This window comes from Protopterus annectens, chromosome 5.part1, assembly GCF_019279795.1.
Source record: "Protopterus annectens isolate FY-2018-M chromosome 5.part1, PAN1.0, whole genome shotgun sequence".
NCBI classification, from domain to species: Eukaryota; Metazoa; Chordata; order Ceratodontiformes; family Protopteridae; genus Protopterus; species Protopterus annectens.
This window is the reverse complement of record NC_056736.1, coordinates 7,746,379-7,767,148: the sequence shown is the minus strand read 5'-3', so window position 1 is coordinate 7,767,148 and position 20,770 is coordinate 7,746,379. Positions and strand designations below refer to the sequence as shown.

Below are 20,770 nucleotides of genomic sequence, written 5' to 3'. Positions count from 1 at the left end.
TTCAAAGACATGCATCTGGAGTGTTTTTTACCAGGCGTCCCCTGAAAATTGGCTACCTTCCAAGTCGGACATTCACAGATAACAAATGTTAAGTAAATAAATTTAATTTTTTTCTAAACATAATTTCTCTCTTTTTTGTAACATATGCATATATAGCAATAATTCTATAGACATCTTTTTTTCCATCTTATATCTATCACAGCTAATCTGCCTAATTCTCCTATAGTGTAATCAAAATCTTTTGTTGTTTCATGATATAATATTCCTAATTCTGAACATGTATCTTTTCCCATATTCCAAATGAGTCTACCATCTCTTAACTCTTTTATTTGTAACTCTTCTTTTTCTGTTAATATTCTTGTATCTTCTAATATGATGACATGCATATCAAGGGTTGAACACTAATCTAATACACCTAATCTTCTTTTAATATTCTTTATACTGTTAACATTTATAGCTAAGATGCTCACTTTTCTTCCTATATAAATTATCTTCTTCTACTCTTGGCCATTTTTATTTTCTATCACAACTACACTTTTCAGCTTCCTTTTAGTAACTCTCCCCCTTTTCTCTATAGAATTATTTTCGCTTAACCATTGTCCAATTCATATATTCATCTCACTTGTCTCTTGCATCTTTCCCTCTACATTATTTGCATCTTTTTCATGCACTATTTTCTCGTACTATAGCTTGTTCTTCATGTTCATCTACGTTTTCTTCTGTATTATATTCTCATTTCTGCTTTTGCTCTTGTTATTTAACTTCTGTATTAGCTTCACAATCCACTCATGCGTGTCCTGTTTGTTCACATTTCCTACACATCATATCACGTTTCTTTGCTTCATGCTTCAATTTACCACAAATGGAATACTTTCTTTTGTCACAGTTAATGATTACTTGATCATCTTTTCCACAAAAACAGTATATATATTTTGGTCGTGCCCTATATTTAACACAGCCACTATTTCCTACTGCATTTATTATTCTCAGAATATGTATAATGTTTCCATTTTCAAAACCATACCACATTCCGATCAACCAATACACAAACCTCTATCTTCAAAAATGTTTGTAACATCCATAACTTCTCAATATAAAGTCTTTAAAAGGTGTTTTATCACTTTCATCCTCACCTTCTATCCAGAACTGCATTAATGTTCTCTTTTTTGTCTCTCTGTTAAGTGTTTGGAGCACATATAAGTTCCATGAGTTACAGTTTTTCTTAATTTTGCATACGTTGTCCTGCCTCAAGCAGAATGTCACAGTGTGCATTTTTGTAAGGTGAATAAAAGCTTTATTTTCTTAGAAGAGATATCCAATGGTGCAATTACACTATCCCAAGCCTAATACCTTTCAAGGTCTTTTTCATCTTTACTGCTCAGCCTCACCACAGATTTCATCTTTGTCATCACCTTGGGTTCCTATCACATCGTCAAACATTTAGACTGTCGAATGCCTAAACGCGGCACCTAAATGTCGAACACTGAAAACCGTGAACAGCCAGTCCCCTGATTGGAGGGTTGCAATCAAACATCCATCTTACGATTCTTCTTGGAACAACTGTTCTGAAACGTAGTTTCAGAATCCTTTAAAGGTGCATTCCCATTTACTTCAGCACTCTGCTTTGATTCCCTCTCAGTAAACCACTCCTCTTCATTATCTGCCAAAAAGTTGTTTTGTGAATAGTCAAACTCCATCTCCAAAGCAACTCCTGTGTCTCCAGAATCAGCTACTTCATCAACTATTTCCTTCCTGCCATCATGACTCGCGATGTCTCTTCCTGCTTCTCTGAGCCTCCACGCATGGACTGGAAGCAGAAAGTGTCACTACAAACAGTATCACCATACGCAGAAAGAGTAGGAAAAGTTCCCTGATGCCTTGGCTAAATTTCTCCTAGGAGTATAAATTACACCTTGGGCCTCCCTTAAAAAATAACTCATTAGCTTAGTGGGACAAACCTAGACAACAAAGGATAAACAAAAGTGTTGATACATAAATCAAGATTTTTTTTTCTTCTGTAGAATATATGCTTTCAGGAGAAGCAAAGCTGCATAATGTCTATGCTAAATGAAAGTGAAACATGATTAGCTTCTTTATGATGATTAAGTCCCAGGAAGAAAAGAGACATTGCCCTTGTTGTGTTCACAGGTGGAGGACATGTCAAACAAATGTATTGTTCAGTATGTCATCTAGAGGTCTGTACCCCATCAGGACTGTCATTGTCCTTACTCATTTTTGTCCCAAATGTTGTACTCATGTTTTTTGAAAGGACAATATAGCACTTAATGAGGCTGGTAGTGGTAGTAGTAGTAGTTGGAATGCTAAAATCTGGACAGGATGTTTAGAAATGTCATGTTATGACCATTATTTTAACCACTATTTTGACCTATAAGTGCTGCACAGCATTATGATTATTGGATAAAAGTAATGAGAAGTGTACGTAGGACTTGTACGTTAGTTACAACAGCAAAATACAGAGAGGAAACCGAAAACCTGTCAGAAGAGAGCAGGTGGAGGTAAAAAATAATATTATTTGATACTAACGTAGGTAAGTTACTGCACTGTTGCTATATTACTTGCTCTAGTTGTCAGAAAAAAATGTTCTTCTATAATGGTTAGAGCAAAACAGAAATCAGCAAATATCATACATGTCCTTATTTTTGCTCACCTGCATCCCTGAATATCTACTCTTGACTGGACTGAACCATAGTTGTAATAAAGTTATTGCCAATGCATGCGTTAGGCCTGCATGACATTTTCATGAAAGCATGGCAGTGAACATATGACTTGCATATGACAACACCGCCTGTCCTGCCTGTCAAGCAAGTTCATCAGCTCTGCCTTACTCAACAGTTTGCTTGCCTGGCTTGCCCATAATTAGAAATATTTTAAAAATTATGTCTCATTATTCTGCTTTTTTTCAAATTTCCTTTAATCTTATAAACTCCATCACATGTACCTTTCAATTACTTTGCTCAAATATTATGGCACAATCACTGTGAGGGCAAACGGCCAAAATCAGGGACAACTTTTAAATATTAATCTAATCCTCTTGAAAAGTTAATAGAGTAACAAGTTTTGCTTCCACATGAAACTCTAACATCTCTGTAATCCTCAGTGATTTGCTAGAAAATCACATTTTTATGGGGTAAGGCAAAAATATGAGGCAAAATCAGGGGCATTCTGCAAAATTCTGCTGAGGTATGCCATCATAAAACTAAAATGTTATAAACCAACTGACAATCCATAAGCATTGAGATCTGCTAAATGCATCCAGTGTGACTTGTACATTTGTGTTAGAAGGAGACATAGAGCATACAGTTAATAGTAACTGTTTCTTATGATATACACAGATTGCTCAAATCAGTTTCCATCTCAGTATCCATAGTTTATTCCTTTACACTCCCCTCAAGTTCTTTAATAACACTACTGTTCTTCTTCAGGTGAGAAGTCATGATTTAAATGCTTCTTATCATGTCTCCTTATAAAGGTTTTCGATGTAAAACACAACTTTGCAACCCTGCATACCAGATGGATAGAAGGGAAGTAAGTATATATAAATAATTAAATAACATATGAATGAATTGTACCAGAAAAGATACATATAGTATCAGGTTATATTTCTATAAGCACAAAGAACAATCTTGAAATATAAGACAAGGTTATCTAATATATTTGATAAGATTCTGACATTCACTTTTAAGAGACTGTGCGCCTTAAGTGGCACTTTATACTACCCCTTTTCTGGATGATAAGTATTCTAACATATTAAAGGGAGAATGCTCAAAGGACTGTTTTAGATGTAAAAGGTATGTTTATTTCATGCATATCTGGGAAGGTAAATCTTTTGAAATGGATATCACAGGATAGTCCATTTCAATTATTATGCATGGCAACATGTTTCTTATACATGGTTCTACATGTAAATATGTGGGCAAAACTGAATGCAAATTTAAACTGAGCATATTTGAAAGCACCACATCTATAAGACTGGAAAAAGGAAACAATGTTGTAGCATCATATCAGAAATGCTGTAGATGAATATGCTTTGGAGTTTGTGAGCATAGAGTTATGTCACTTTGAAGGTATATGATGTCCAAAGTGTGACTGAAATATAAAGAATACTGGCAGTGGCATACAGGATAAATATATCTGCAATCGATAGGAAATAATATTTCCAGCTCAAGCTATGGTTATATTTATAATTTCCACCTCTTTTCTCTCCGTATATCTCACTTTTCTCTCTCTTTCTCTCTCTCTCTCTCTTGCGCTTAGTTAAAAGAAATATGTATAATGTCTTGGTTTGTTAGCACTTTAAATAATGGTTAGTATGCATGCTCAAGTGGGAAATAAGTCAGGTTGTTTTCTTGTGTAACTGCATTACTTGAAAGTTCTAGGTTAAATTTTTGTCTACTGTCTTGTTATTAACCTACTTGTAATGATGTCTCTCCCTAAAAGCTTTGCAAATATTTGTGCTTAAGCCTTAAAAAATGCCCAAGAAGTCCAAATTTACTTTTCTGACATATAATTGTGATTACACGTGTTAGAAAAAAACACCATAATACATAACAAAAGCATAAAGTATATCTAGATTTCTGCTCCTGACAAAACTTCAATTACATAAACATCTAGGTATTTGGATGGGCCCATACATGTCATTCAAATTCCATACTTAATCAAGAAATGGTAAAATTCTTACATAACTCACAATATGCTTTGTCTACTACATTCTCTATCTGTTCACCTAGAAAAACGTAAAGGAATATTATTGGGTCTCTGTCTTATTATGTGTTTGACACATGGATGCCAAGAAATTCACCTCGAGACTGAAGACTATCTTCTTCATCCTTGTTCATTTCAGCTTTTCCATCTGATCTATTTTAATTAAGCTTGAAGTAATTAATAATGACATACATTTGAGTTTCAGCATTTGCATTCTTCAAACTACACAGATGAACACACATCCTGTTATTCTAGCAACTCTTTAATATATTTTTTTTTTACAGGAAGTTAGAGACATGCTAATTGTCAAGACGGCAGACTGAAAGAAATCTTTTATTCTGCCACTGACATTTGCTAGTCAGTACAGGCATATTTTACTGCCTAGTGTGGGATCCGACCTTAACAACATAAGCAGGAGGTACTGAATAGTGGTTAAGGATGGGCTGCATGCTATTCTGGTGCTTAACTGGTTTGTCTTTTTTCCAAACATTGGAGCATATTCAATATGCTCCTTGTACTATACAATAGCAATTATATTCTCAGCACAGCAAACTGTATTCTAAACCCAAACAACAGTTAATAAAACCTACAGATTAAAGCACCATGATTTTGGGAGGAAGCCAGTGTAAATCCTTGCATACTTGCAAACCACACACACACACACAGACACACACACACACACACACACACACACACACACACACACACACACACACACACACACACACACACACACACACACACACACGACAGAAAATCAGGACCGAACCACAGAACTGTGACACAGAGATCTTTCTACTGAGTCCCTGTGCTGCCTAAAAGAAAGCACACTCTCTTGCTCCAAAAAGCAAGCTGGGTCCCTATAACTGTATACATAACTTGAATTGTCTTCCTGACTCGGTAACTTCCAAGCTAGTAAACACATGAGTAGACTTATTCTAAGATTCTTGGAAGAGGATCATATCACATTATATATCATATCAGCAAGTCAAATAGCATCAAGAATACTTGGTCTTGGGATCCAATTCTTTTCTGCAACATCAATAAAATGGTTTGGAGGTAAGGTATATCTTATAGTGGGTACCACTGCTGTGGAACAGACACCCCAACAACATAAAACAAAGTTCAGTCCTGTACGTTTTCAAGCACAACTTAGATCTATGGATGGGAAACAAAACATTTACTCGTGCTCCCTCTCCCCATACTATTAAATGCTTTATCTCATGCATGGGTCCCCTCTAATTATCTATGGTATGAAACTAGTTATTCTCATTAGGGGTAATATATGATTATTGACCATGGGATGGGTAAGACAAATGTATAATGAAATGGGACAGGTTATTTCAAGCACAAAAAGGTAAACTGGTTAGGCTTAAAATGGCCCCCAAGGGCAGCTAGCCTAGTACTCACCTATGAATCTATTATTAAACTAGCTATAAAAGAAACAAACATCTCAAAAATAGCTCCTGCAACTTCGAGGTGACTACTATAATAACTGTGAAATGAGCAAAACACTGAAAAAGTTAGAATTGTACTTTATCACATTTATTTTATTTATTTTATTTTATTTTATTCCAGTTTGGTGACTGGGGAGGTCCACTGGGCCAAAGAGCCCATTTTCAGTGGAGGCCCGGGAAGAAAAGCTCCACAATACAATGTTACAAGACATAATAATTAGACATACAAATAAAATTCAAAGCTAAAAATGAGTTACATACAAAAGAACATTGTGTCAACCTGCAACTTTAGATCACATTTTTCGAAGTACAATTAGAATTCAAAGAGAGAAAAAATGATTTACATACAAAAGGTTGAATTATTTAAATCATAGGAGGTAAGCATTCAAATTGGGAGACTACCTCCTGCAAATTCCTTCAAATTAGTAATTTAGTAACATTTGAAGTTAAGGAAAGAGTCTAGGAGGATGAAAGGAAATATTGTATAGGGTTAGCAGTAGCTGTTAGTTACCTTGGTAGAGTGTGACCATGAGAGAAATATGAAGGTAATGAAAGTTAGCCAGGAGAGAAGGAAGAGGGGAGTTTGGGAGGTATAGAGTGAAGTGTGCAGTTACATTTTCGATGAGTATGCAGGTAGGAGAGGAGTTGTGTTTTGAAGGAGTATAGGTTGTCACAGGTCCTCAGGACAGAGGGAAGGGCATTCCATTTTTTAGCAAGGGAAAAGGAGAGTAAAAGTTGACCTGCTGGGCGTTTGGGTTTGTGGATGGAAATAAGGTTTTGATTAGAAGATCTAAGGGGTCTGGTGGGGAGGAGTAAGGTTGAAGAATATTGGATAGTGCGGGGCAGAGGGTGGGTTAAAAGATTAGCTTGTGGGCTGAGACAATTTGGAGGTAGTCTAGATGATTTGGGAGTTCAAGCCACTTTAGGGTTTGTAGTGATGTGCAGTGATGAGAGAGGGGGCTTGCCTTGGAGGCAAATTTTGAAATTTTATTGTAGTATACTTCCAGTTTGGAGGTTAGGGTAGAAGATAGATTTGTAAGCAGAGGGGCACCATATAGAAGAGATGGGAGGAGATATGTAGTGGCTAAGGTATGACGAGTAGAGGGGGAGAGGAATTGATTATTTCTGTATAGCAGGCCGAGTTTTATATGGGTTTTTTTGATGTTAAGTTGGATATGGGTATTGAATTTTAAGTGTTCGTCGATTGTGACACCTAGAAGTTTAGCGGAGGGAACGGTGTTAATATTGGAGTTGTTAAAGCAAGAAATTTGAAATTAATTTCTTTCGGTGGTGTTGGATTTTGAGTGGGTGAAAAGAAGAATCTTAGTTTTGTTAGCGTTAAGTGAGAGGTGATTTTCGTGCATCCATTTTTCTGTGGTTGTGAAAGCGGCTTGAGTTAGAGATTGGAGTTCTCTAAAGCTGGAAGCAGAGCAGATCAAAGTAGAGTCATCTGCGTATTGGACAATATTGGTATTGGGAATAGCTTTGTGGAAATCATTTCCAAAGATATTAAATAGGAGAGGGCCAAGTATAGAGCCTTGGGGAACTCCTGTGGGTGTAGGAAGGAAAGTGGAGGAGGTTTGGCCCCATTTCACTGCTTGGGACCTGTCAGAAAGAAAGCTAGAAAACCAGGATAGAGTTTCTGGGGAGATGTTGAGGTTAGATAGATGGTTTAGTAGATGGGAGTGGGAGATGGTATCAAAAGCTTTAGATAGAGCTAAGAGAACAGATGAAACTAAGTTACCAGAGTCTCGAGCTGAGTTGACAGAGTGTAAGAAGGAGAGAAGGGCTGTGTTAGTGTTATGCCCAGGGCGGAAACCATGTTGGGTGGGAGAGAGTGACCCATGTATATATGACCAATGTATGTACCTTAAAGATGACATAAACAATAAAAAGGTTTCATGTTATTTAATGTCCACAGTAGCATCTGATGTGCTGTTATGACGTGTTGTTCTTAACACGATGGTCCAGATTCCAGCCCTTGCACTCAAGTAAGTCAATTACACCCACAGCAGTTCTTTTGGAATCTGGTCCAAAGAGTACTTCACTTGTATTAACCTAATGTGCATTTCATTTGTTTAATAGCAGTCTAGCTATTTTCTAGTCTGTTACACTACACTATATTTTAGTGCCTTCTGCTTTTTCTGGATATGTAATGAATTTTGTTAAAAATAAACAAAAAAGCACATGTATTTAAATACATTGTCATACATAAACAAAAAAAAAATTAAATCAACAGAACTATACATACAGACATGCAAAAAATCAAACACACACACACGCACACAAACAAACAAATACACACACACAATCTGGCAATCTGGTTCTCCAGTCTTTGGCTTGATTCCTCTCAGTTTCCATGTACAAACTGTGACTCGGTAAGTCATTTTGTACCAGCATATCTTCCTAGACAGACTGGATTTGGTTCAGTTATCAATTTATTGAGCTGTGTACATAATTCTCCCATGACTTGCTCTGTGATTTGTATCTATATGGAGTCAGTGATAACAAGTATATCCTGACTCAAAAAGAGATGAGCAACACAATGAAACTGCAAAAGTAGAAAACAATTACATAGGTAGGTATTCCACAGAGGTGAATAAGTTCATTTAGCATTCCACAAATCTTAGTCATTCACCCTAAAAAGTATTCCAGTTTTACCCAAAGTGCAACGCTATTTGCTTCAGCATTTTTATTTCAGCTTTTCCATCTGATCTGCTTTAACTAAGCTCTGCTTTGTGTGCATTTAAATAAGCATCATCAGTCTAGTTCTGATAGCAATTAAAATGCTATGATTTAAGTTGTGCTTCAAATGAACTTCAATGATTTTACTGTGTTAATTGCAATAATCACTTACAGTGTTTTACAGTATTCTAAGTAGATTGCTGTGCCCCTAAAAAATAGTTTTTAACTGAAGTGCATATAATACGATATCATTAGTTGGCTGGTGGGCGTTACTCTCATCTATGCCCTTACTTAAATGATCACTGGAGCATACTGTTGTGAATTTGTACTCAGAATATACATTCAATCAGTTATATATTGTTTGAAGCCATAACATGCACTGGCATTCATTCTACCTTGTCATTATTGAAAGACAAAATTTGCCACAATATCAAAGAAAATAATCTGATAATGAAATGCTGAAAAAAAAGGGGGACTTAATATCACATAGGTCCTCTGAGATTGAAATCTTTGAACCATGCTGCCTTGCCACAGTTTCTATATTTTCAAATTTTGTCTACTCCATTAAATAATATTATTTGCGCTTTCCCTTAATGCGTTTCCCTTAATATAAAGTTAGTTTATTGTATCTCATAGCTGTGAAAAATAGTTCTAGGTCTTTCATTTTACCCTCTAATTATCATGTTTATCCATCCCTCTATGCTGTAATGAATAACTGATCAACATATGTTTTTAATATAATATAAATATAATGCTTTATAAAAATGATTAACTTTCTAACAAGTACAAACAGGTAAAATATATGACAGCACATGTTTAAAATGTTTTAGGATCAGATTTGAAAATTGCAAAAACAAACGTTCTTATTGCATTGTATCTGCGACATTGTAATCATCATTTAACAGCGTGGAAGGCAATGAATGAAAACACAGCAATGTCACTGGGTATTTGACAGGAGTAATATTTAAAAATCTTGGGACATTTGATTAGTGCAAACCAGATGATTTTAAGAAAAGCAGAAATAGTAGTTGTCATTAAAACAAAGCAAAAAAAAATTTTCTAGCAGAGTATCATGCATGCTTGACATGCAGAAAGCAAATAAGCCTGCCTTAAAACCTTGCGGCCCAGAATACATCAATTTACTTTTACAGTGAATGTCCAAAGCCTAGTAAATTAAGCTATTCGGGTAGCTATCAAGATTCATTTTCTTATACATAATAACCCAAATTGCAAGGCCAGGAGATGCCAAATAGAAAACCAAATGCCACTCTTTTACAAATGCTTTTTTAATTAAAATGCTAAGTCTGTTATTAATAACTGCTGCAGCAAGACAGGATGCTGGTTTATTGTTAATGGTGTACTCAGTCTCTCAAACACAGCACTTGGACTTTTACTACTACAGCAGAGCCTTAATTCAAAGTGCCAGCACTGAGGAAATGAGATAATTAAAACATCTCTGTTTTCAGATTGATATTCTTAATTATGGCATACTTAATTATCTTATGGCAATGTCTACTTACTTTCAAGAAAGCCATTATTTTAAACAGTTTAAAATATAGTGTCTACATAAAATACTTTTGTGTTTGACTCTGTTATCTCACTCCCTCACTTTATCCATTCATTTTTCTTTTAGAAAACAGGATCTTCTTGTAGGATCAAATCCTTCTTTATTCCTGTGCACTGAAGCTACAGGCAGTTACTGGGAAGATCATTGATATTTGTAGAATGAATAGTCACTGATGTACAAATTCAAAAGGATTGGGAGGAAGCAACCAAGACAAGCTGAGGACAAAGTCACTGGATGCAGTCTTAAAGATATCTTATAACAGCAGCTCGTGGAGCATATGAAATGCATATGTGATACACTGAAATGTGCCCATACAGTGCACTGTCAGCACTCTGTGCTGGAAACCTGTATAAGCTCTGTTTGTAAATGCCACCAGGATGCAAATATATATACAGCTTTATCATTTAACATTCTGTTCAGAATAACCATTTTTTAAGGTATTAAACAGTTGCCTGCATCCTGCTCTATAAAAATGCAAATCATTTACTGTTTTGTTCTAAACTGGGCACAGAACATTCAACTTGTTCAAGTTTTGTTCAAAACCAGCCAGAACTAATACAGTAGATGAAGATCAGATCTCTGATCATAACCAGTGTATAATTTGTTTGAGATACCAAAAAATTCACCTCAAGAGTAAACTCAAGAGATAAATTCCTGCATCTGTATCAAGAACATATAATGAAGGGTTATAGGCAAAGTGTTTTGTTTTTTTTAAACTGGCTTTCAAAGTTTTTGAAAGCTAGTAAAGCATTTAACTCTGTCAAATAGACAACAAGCAGAAATGGAGGGCTACCATGTAGAATTAATGGCTTTAAAAGCTGTTAGGTACTTCCTTCTGTCACATGTTATGTTCATAAATATGGCAGCTCATGTTCTAACAGCTTTTAAAAGTTGTTCTATCTTCTGCCACTGTTTTTTGTCAGCTGACATTGTCCCCTGTTAATCCCTAGCATTATACTTGATCTTAACATTGCTTAGAAGTGCTTAACAAAACCTTGTTAAGCATCTTTCAAACAGCAGAAAACTGTTAACAAACATGTCTTTTTTCTATTTTCAGAGTGCAATTGTTGTCATCCATTCACAAACTAATAATTAATCATAACCTTGGAATATTCATCAACTTTAACATGAACTCTGTTATCTACAATCTGTTTAATTGTGATCTATAGCTAGCATATATGGCACCCTTGAATCCCACTCTGATGGACCATTTCCATATCCACAAAATGAACAGCATCAGAACTACTAGATCTAATAATTTCAAGTGTGTTTACAATATAAACAGGACATGCTGGAGGAACAGGTATGTATCTCAGAGACCACCCATTCTCTGGAACAGACTTCTCAACAATGTGAAGCAAAGCACTTCCCTAACTCTATTCAAAAGCAACCTGGACCACTGAATGAGAGATCAGAAATTCACCTCTGGTCTGGCACCTATGTCTCTGATGGACAGTGGCAGTAGTTAAATCATATCCTAGCTAATATATACCCCCTTAAAATAACCTCTAAAGCACAAAATAAATCATGGGAGACATATGAGTTGCATAGCTAAGCTTGTAAAGCCCCGGTTATGGTTAGCCTACTGTACACCTATGAACTTATGAAAAAAATCAAAAGCAAGTGCTGTCTGTGTTTATATTTAACAGACCTGCTCTGGTTATGAAATAGCAGGACAAGAGAGGAATAATGACCATGTACATAATCCAAAATTAACCTCCTAGTGATTCAGAACAAGTTCATATGTTCTCATTCAGAAGCAACTTATAATCAGTTTTGGCACTAACATAGTAAATAATATGACAAATTGTCACAGCAAGAGAAACTATAACATTCATACTGGCTGCCTACATCCGCTACAGAGTTTTCCTAACAGGTATTCTATCAGGCTCTGTATTATGATGAGTCCTTTACTCTCTATTTGTAAATCATATAACTTTCACTAGCTTGTCTTCAACTATGGTTTTATATGCAGATGTCACCTTTATCTGTAGGTCTGGAAACACTCTTAAAATACACAATAATGGTTTTAAAGTGAAAGCTGCTTCCTACAGAACTGAATGGAAGGTAATAAGCTCAATAGGAAAACAGTCAAGACCATATCTAAATCAAATGGAAAGAAACTAGGAAATATTCATAATTGTAATTAAACTTTGACGTGCTCAGGTCCTACCATTCAAACTGCATATTGATTTAAGGTATGGAAGGTAGAAAATTAGCTGAAACCATGCTGCACAGTCTGACTAGTCTAAATGCATGGAACCAAGACAGCAGTTGCAAGAAATGCTGTATTATGTACACTTGAATGTGACCTTCCAATAACTGTACTTACCTATAATGAAAATACCAATTTAATTCAGACTACATTTAACAAAATCTGCAGATTCTCCACTCTACTTATGCTGAATATGAGCTTCACTGACATACTTTACATAAAGCCAAGTAGACGCCCTTCAGTGCTCATGCAATCATTCCCATATAAGTGTTAACATCCAAGTTAATCACACCTAGAGTACTGATTATGCAGGTTACAATGCATCTCTACTATGTACTTGAATAGCAGACCACACACAGACTGCTTTTGTTACAATGTAATTTAATCATGGTACTGAATTTTCAGTATTTAGTACCACAATTATGTAATTTCAAATGTGAAAAAAATATTTTAACTGAATAGATAATGGAAACAGCTGTTTTACATATTTGGCTGAAAATATTTTTCTCACAGTTAAATTCTTTTTGACAGAGAACTCCAGTCAAATGCAGTCCATCATTCTAACAGACAGGGATGTAACACATCATTAAATTACTTTCAAAAGGTTTTAATCAGTCAATCTGATATTGTTCCCCAGCTAAGGTACAGCTTAAAGATCAAGGTCAGAGATCCACCTTGTACAACTTAAAGATCAAGTTTCGAGATCCACCTTGTACAACATAAAGATCAGGTTTAGAGATCCACCTTGTACAACTTAAAGATCAAGTTTAGAGATCCACCTTCTACAACTTAAAGATCAAGTTCAGATATCCACCTTGTTCAACTTAAAAATCAAGTTCAGAGATCCACCTTGGACAACTTAAAGATCAAGTTCAGAGATCCACCTTGTACAACTCAAAGGTCAAGTTCAGAGATCCACCTTACCTTTCTCCTTTTCTAAGCTCATCAGTTTTCAAATTCTGCCCAAGTGCATTTGGATTGTTGATGCACTGAAATGTCTGCAATTATGTAATACATAGTAAAAATATTTTTAAATATTCCCACTTGTACTTCCTGATAAGTAATCCAATGGAAACACTGCACCAGAAAAACATCATCACATCATGCATTGTCATGACATTGTTCTGGATCTATAACTGTCCTCTAGATATTTCAAACTACACTGAGGAATTGCTCAATAACATTGCGTGTTTAAAGACCCAGAGTAGTAAGTCATCAGGATGTATAAGCAGGGACATTTATAAATACTTTTACTATTTAGTCATTATTTGTAGTACATCTCAGTGCATCAGCAGCTCGTAGAAAAAGCAGAAGGAATGTGAAAACTGACAATTAAAAAATGGAAAAGGTAAGGAGGATCTCAGAACATGATCTTTAAATAAGCAGCATTTCTGCAGTTACATTACTGTTTTTTTTTCATATTCCCTTTACAAGTGAATTAAAGCATTGTAGCAAAACTATTCATTTTGTCCCTTAATTATATGATTATTGTTAATTAAAAATAAAATGTATTTCACAATTACAGCTATTCTGTAATGCCAGTTATTAATGCACCCCAAATTGCGTCAATATGTTGCCTTTGATTGTGCTTTGCAGTAAACAGATGCTAAATGACATGGGGATGCTGAGGGCATGTGCTTTTTAACAAAACTAAATCTACAACAAAAAATCATCCCTCCAATGTTTAAAAAGACCCCTTCTGTGAATAGCCAACTTTTCAGATCATGTAGAGACCTAAATAGAAGATTTTAATGATATTTAATTTTGGACCTTTGCAACTGATCTTTCAAGATTAAAACTCTCCTGGCAACATAAGTTAAACCAAAGAATGTGTACTTCAAAATCACTATCAAAAAACTTGTTGGACCGAATCAGACCTGTCTAATAATCACTCTTTAATAAACAATGTAGCTCTTTTTCTAACATAACATTATATGGGATTTATTTACAGTATCAGTAACAAATAAGAACTTTAGAAAGACTGCCTCAGTAAATTAAAATCTCCGGACAGAGAAAATTTAAACTGAAACGTATTATACCCTCCCCTCGAAAACAAACACATTCTCTCAAGTAAATGGTGATTTATTTTAGTCCCATCTGCTGTTTGACCTAACATATCAATTGTCAGCCTATCAGAATACCCAGTTTTGCTATAATTATCAAAAACTAACTTTGCTACCTTCATGTATCCAATCACTACTTCTACCCTGCTCCAACACTGATTTATTTCTACTCCAGTCTTTAGCTATCATTTATTAAACTGCTTTATATCTGATTAACTTCAACTATGGGAATAATGTTTGTCTTGTACTATACAGATCTTATAATCCTAGATTTACATAATGTCTTAAATACTGCAAAGTCGAAAAGTTATATAACTGTTGTACTAAATCCATTGGAAAATTGTCATATATTAACTAAGCCAGGGTAGTATTACTATCGCTAACTACACAGTAATTAATATCTCCACATCAGGATGCCCTTGATAGTGTCATTTTGTTGATTGCACCTTGCCCTTTTAATTGGTTAATCAAAGTTAAATAACCCAGTCTCAGAACATGCCAGTACACGTTAAGGAGTGATGGATGTTAAATACAAGTATGCAAAAAAGTGCTATAGGTGTGAATGAATTAAGACATTATAATGACACAAAGCTTTTGCAAATTATATAAGTTTACCTATGGAGCTTTTATAAAACAGTTTGCAGAGTAAGGAAGATACTAAAACACTGAGTGGCTTCATCAGTGAATAATGTCCTTATGGATAAATCCATGCTTGGTACGCAGTATAGCCAAATTCTAAGAAAGTATTTTTCAATATAGGGTAGAGGTAGCCTGCTCAAGCAATTACAGACATTATGATAACTTTCCAGGAAGTTGTGAAAATATATATCATGCTTCTAAGCTTTACATATTATTCTGTTACAGAAATCTGTTGCTGTTCTGCAATAATCATGTTTTCATACAGAAGCACATTCTCAGTGTTGTTGACAGATGTAATAATTTTCAGGCCATTAACTGTTAAATGGAACACTGTTCCTGATTAAAGCACATTTGGTTTTATTGGATTTGAACATCACATCCAAGGTAAACTGCAGATAAGATACAATATATTACAGTTGCTGCAGAAGTTTTATCTTCATACTGAATAAATATAGCAGCCTTTTAAGTTAATGTAAAATAAAATAACACAAAACATCTTGCAGAAGGAAACTTTGATTCTGTGTTGTCTGAGTTTAATTGCCAAATTAAAGCAGCTGCTTCTCACTCTTCTATTCTGTCTCTCCAGCAGTCCAAAGCTCCTTCAAGTATTCTGATTACTGAATTTATCTTTTCACATTCTCTGAGAGAAAGTATCGTAAAGTGTGACCCTTTGATTTATGCATCTCCTCCCATCCTGGCCTTTCTTTTCATTGTGAGTGTGATTGTCTCACCTCCATTTACTTCCTTTATACATACATTACATTTACTGGTCTCCCCATCTATTTTTAAATAAAAGAACTCATATTTACCTTTCCATGATATAACAGCTACAATCCTCTATAGTCTTTCTTGACAGTGACTTTCCTTTTCCCAAGAGGCTCCCTGCACCACCCTTACTCATGTATGATAACCCTTTCCCTGTCTCCTAACCTTAAAAATACACATTAGGGTAGCAGGTACCCTTTTTCTAACAGTTTCACTACTTAGACAAAATTCCGACAAATTATATCTGTAATTTGAGCTTTTTTTTTTTTTTTTTTGGAGAAGGAAACTGTTTTCCTTTTTCGATCAGTATAATGCATAGAGGAAATAACATTTCAGTGAAAGATAAGTGTTACTGTTTGTACAGATAAAATTGGTCTAAGTTGGTTGTTTGAATGCATGATTTGCAGTAATATACTAATATAGACATACACACACAAATGCATTAACTGAACCAACGGTATGGCCCCCTGAAGCAGATTTATTACAGTTCTCTTTACAAAACAGGAACTGTGTTATTGATGCAAAGCTGCACAGTATAAAAATGCTAACATATATGCCTTAGTTTGAAGACTGAGGTATTTTAAGAAGCTGTTGTTTACAATTTGATTAAATATATTGGAAAAGTCTTAACAAATCTGCTTCTGAATGCAGAGCTGCAGTCACTCATGAAACAGAATTTAATGATGTTGGAAGTTTGTGTAAAAATGTTCCATGAAAAAGCACTGCTTAGGTTCACAGGTAAGTACTAGGCAATCATTCTGCAGACCATTACAAGCCCATCCAAACATATATATATATATTCTCAAGTTCCCTCTAGCCTCAAAGAGGGCAAGACAAACCAGAGTGGGGAAGAATATGAGGCTGACCATCAAATTATCTAAGTTAACCTTGAAGGTGGCAAGAGTGTTACCCTGCTTGACATGAAATGGAAGTTTCTACCTGAGCCGAAGGATACATTGAGATATGAATCTCTGATGTCTCTGTGTTGTATTTATCTGCTAATGAAGGTTTGAGTTACCATAATTTGAGTTACCATTAGCTCTGCGAAGGAATAGGTAGTCATATATGGTTGGATCTTTCATAAGTCAAAAGGCGAGACACAGATCACCGTAAGAGATTGTGTTCAGGGAAAGGGCTGCCATTTTCACATGATACAGAAAAAGTGAAAAAACCTTCACACTAAAGGTGCAGACCCACAATTCCAAAATGTACAGCAACAAGAATGCCCGGACCAGCACGCTGATAATAAAATAAAAATGTAATGAAATAAATAAAGCAATGTAACAAGGTGAGCACTTTCAGGTTATAAAACCCTTCTTCAGACATCATATACAACATGTAAAACAGAATTTAAAATACACAATGCCCAATCAAAACTCAATACTGAACCCTCCACCTCTTTAGGGCAGGTTTAATGAGAATGATACCATTCATACCTGGGAATCTGTCTGCTGCTAATTCAATAATCCACCTGGTTTCATTATATTCAGTTTCATTGGTCAGGCCCCCTCCTCTTCTGGACATTTTGGTGATCTGTAGCACCATAATATTAAAAGAATGATCCATACTGTTGTTTCACATGTTGAAATAAAGCATTGTGAATATTGTCAGACCTTATAGCTGATATATGTTGTACTATCCTATCTTTTAATTTACAGTTTGTCTTTCCAACATAGAATGAACAACATATTCTGTACTGAGCTAGGTACACAATGTTCCTAGTATGGCAATCTACATATTCTTTCAAGGAATATTTCCTACCTGACACTGGATGGGTAAACACATTATCACCTCTAATATGCTAACAGGCTTTACAGTGTCTACATGGGAAAGTGCCTTGTCACCCCACTGGGGGCTGCATATCCCTGTGCTGATCATTACATAGAAAATCCTTCAAGTTTTTACAATGTTTAAAACAGTAAAGGGGATACTCGGTTACCACCTCCCCCAGTTTGTCATCTGTTAACAAAATCTTCCAGTTCTGTCGTATGATGTCACATATGCCACATATGAAAAGTTTTGATGTTATAAGGGCAAGAAAAAAGGACAGACAATATTGAGAAGTTATGGTAATGAATCTAAGGTTAAGAGTCAGACTATGTGCTACCTAATATTTAAGATTTATTGATTTAAGAAATACTTTAAAAATCAGCATTCAATTCCTATAAAAAAATGTAGTGGACACCTCTTCATGAAACAGCCTAATTTAGAGCTACTTTGGCATCTGCAACGAGTCCATATTTGTGTGTTGACTGAGACAGGGTTCAAATGCAATGGAAGCACCTCTCTGTGCTTGTTTTCTGTGCCTTAAATGCCTTCAAGCCTAAGTAAGGGAAATGAAAGCAGTGTATCATTTTTATTAGGGATTTCATCCTGTCCAAAGTGAAGCCCATTGACCCTCCTGGCCAGCTGAGTGAACTGTAGCTTAAATTAGGTAAGTCAGACTTTTAGGTTAAAGCTTGTTAATTGTCTCCTTCCATGGCCCACATGATCTTGATAAGTTCCTGGTATTTCTAGAAAACATTCGCATTACGGTTGGATTTCTAATCCTCAATGACTTCAACTACCCCTGGATAAACTGGAGAACATTATACTTCTAATGTCAGGAATGTACAATGTTTCCTAGATTTGGTGAGTGAGAATTCCTTGCATCGAACTGCCCATAACCCTGACAAGGAAACCCCACCAGCAGCAGTAATATTCTGGACCTAGTTCTCACAAACTTAGTTCTGGCCTGCTCCATAACTGGTCTCTCATCTGTTAAGTCTGATCAACAACTGGTTACCTTTACCCTCAGAACATTGTCTCCCCAGGTTAACACCACCACCCTCAATAAAGATTTTAAAAAAGGTAATCTTTTACAATTGTATGACAAAACTACAAAAGTTTGCCATGCTGCCCCCAAAATGGAACAGGGATATACAGCCACCTATGCCAAAGATCTTTGTGCTCATTAAAAGAAATGTTTTGATAGGACTGCCTCTATTACAACAAAAACAGAAACGCATTCAATAACAAACTACCTTGGTGGTCAGTAGATCAAAATAACCTTTACAACAAAAGGAAGAAACTGCTTAGACAACCTTAAAAGGGAAGAACACTTCAACAAAATGAGAATTAAAAACACTTCACCTAGAAATTGAAGGAAGCTGTTAAGACAACAAAGCCTCCCATGAACACAGGTTAGTATATGAGGCTAAGGATAATTATAAAGTCTTTCTTCAGCTACATTACAAAACTAAGGAATAATTCACAACACTGTTCAGAATGTAAATATAATGACACCTCGTAATCAAATTCTAATGATGTCACCAATGCAGTGGCTAACAAATTTACTGCAAATTTCTCCCCAAAGATATCATCCCCACTCCAAATATATACCACTTTCTCTTTCCCCCACTATCTTCAAGAAGCATATCCTTAAAGTGCTGTCCAAAATTAAAAAAAATATTTCTTCAAAGGGTCCTGACAAAATACCATGTTGTCTTAAAAACAGTGATAAGCAGGCCCTTGCTGATTCACTCCTTAAGTCTTTCAAGCTGTGTCCTGCCACAGGCTGTGTTCCCCAATAATGAAACATTGTGGTAGTGATGCCCCTTCATAAGGGTGGCTCCGCCACTGACCTAAGCAAAAACAGACCCATTAAACTTACTAGTTTTCTCTGCATAGTCATGGAATACATCAAAACTGACTTCATAAACCAGGATATTAATAATTTAATAATGCTCAACCAGCAACAATTTGGATTTGTTAAGGACAGGTCATGCCTTCTCAATCTTGTGAGCTTCTTTAAAATGGTCATGAAGACCATGGACAATGATCATACTGTTCCTGTTGTCTATCTGGATCTAGGCCAAGACGGGAAAGCCTGCTGGCTGAAACCGGTCTGGCTGTTTATTATTATTTATGAAAGTTTATATACTTTACATATCAGCCTTTGGATGGTTTTTTTTGATGCTTTACACTGAACTTGATGCTGGCAATTTTCGTCTACCTGGATCTAGCCAAAGCATACAATACCATATGATATCATGAAATTGTAAACGAGCTGGAAGCCTTAAATATAGAGCCTAATATTGTAAGATGTACTGTAAACTGGTTCAAGGACAGACTGCATGTTATCATGGTTAGTGATGTCTCTTCAGTTATGGGAAAAGTTGACCAGTGGCAATGCCAGAGGTCTTCTTTGAGCCCCCTCCTTTTTGTAATTTTTTTCTCTGATCCCAACACTGACACCAAGGATCTCTAGCAAACAAAATTTGCTGGTGACCAAGCTAGCTGCGGTTGCCAAATGAGTAACTTATACTAATTCTTTACAAATAAAACTATCATACATTAACTCCTGGTGGACTGAGAAAGAGCTCAAACTAAATGCAGCAACATCTCCTTCAGAAACCAAGAGATTGCCTCCACCTCTTGCATTAATGATACCCCACTCTCCAATGAATCTGTAATCAGTGACCCAGATACCTGGACAGATGGCTCCCTCTCCTTTGATCAAAATGTACATATTGTAGACAAGATCCCTCCTATATGTCACAGCTAACTACCAAAGGCATCTCTTTCAAAACCAAAGATGTTATTGTTCTCTTGTAATCTGCTCTGGTTAGACTCTTTATAGAATATAATGCATCCTTTGGCATTTATCTCACTAGAC

At 35.7% G+C, this 20,770-nt stretch overlaps 1 protein-coding gene across 1 annotated transcript in view; it reads right to left on the bottom strand.

Moving 5' to 3' along the window:
• Positions 1-17,637, bottom strand: part of LOC122803660 (protocadherin-9-like) — a 2,559,623-nt gene extending 2,541,986 nt beyond the window's left edge. Inside the window, exons 1-2 of the mRNA XM_044073439.1 lie at positions 17,550-17,637; positions 1,533-1,807 (exon numbers count right to left, since the gene is read on the bottom strand). Coding sequence (XP_043929374.1) covers positions 1,533-1,807; positions 17,550-17,637 — 363 coding nt within the window. The remainder of the gene's footprint in view (positions 1-1,532; positions 1,808-17,549) is intronic.
• Between the last annotated feature and the right edge of the window lie 3,133 nt (positions 17,638-20,770).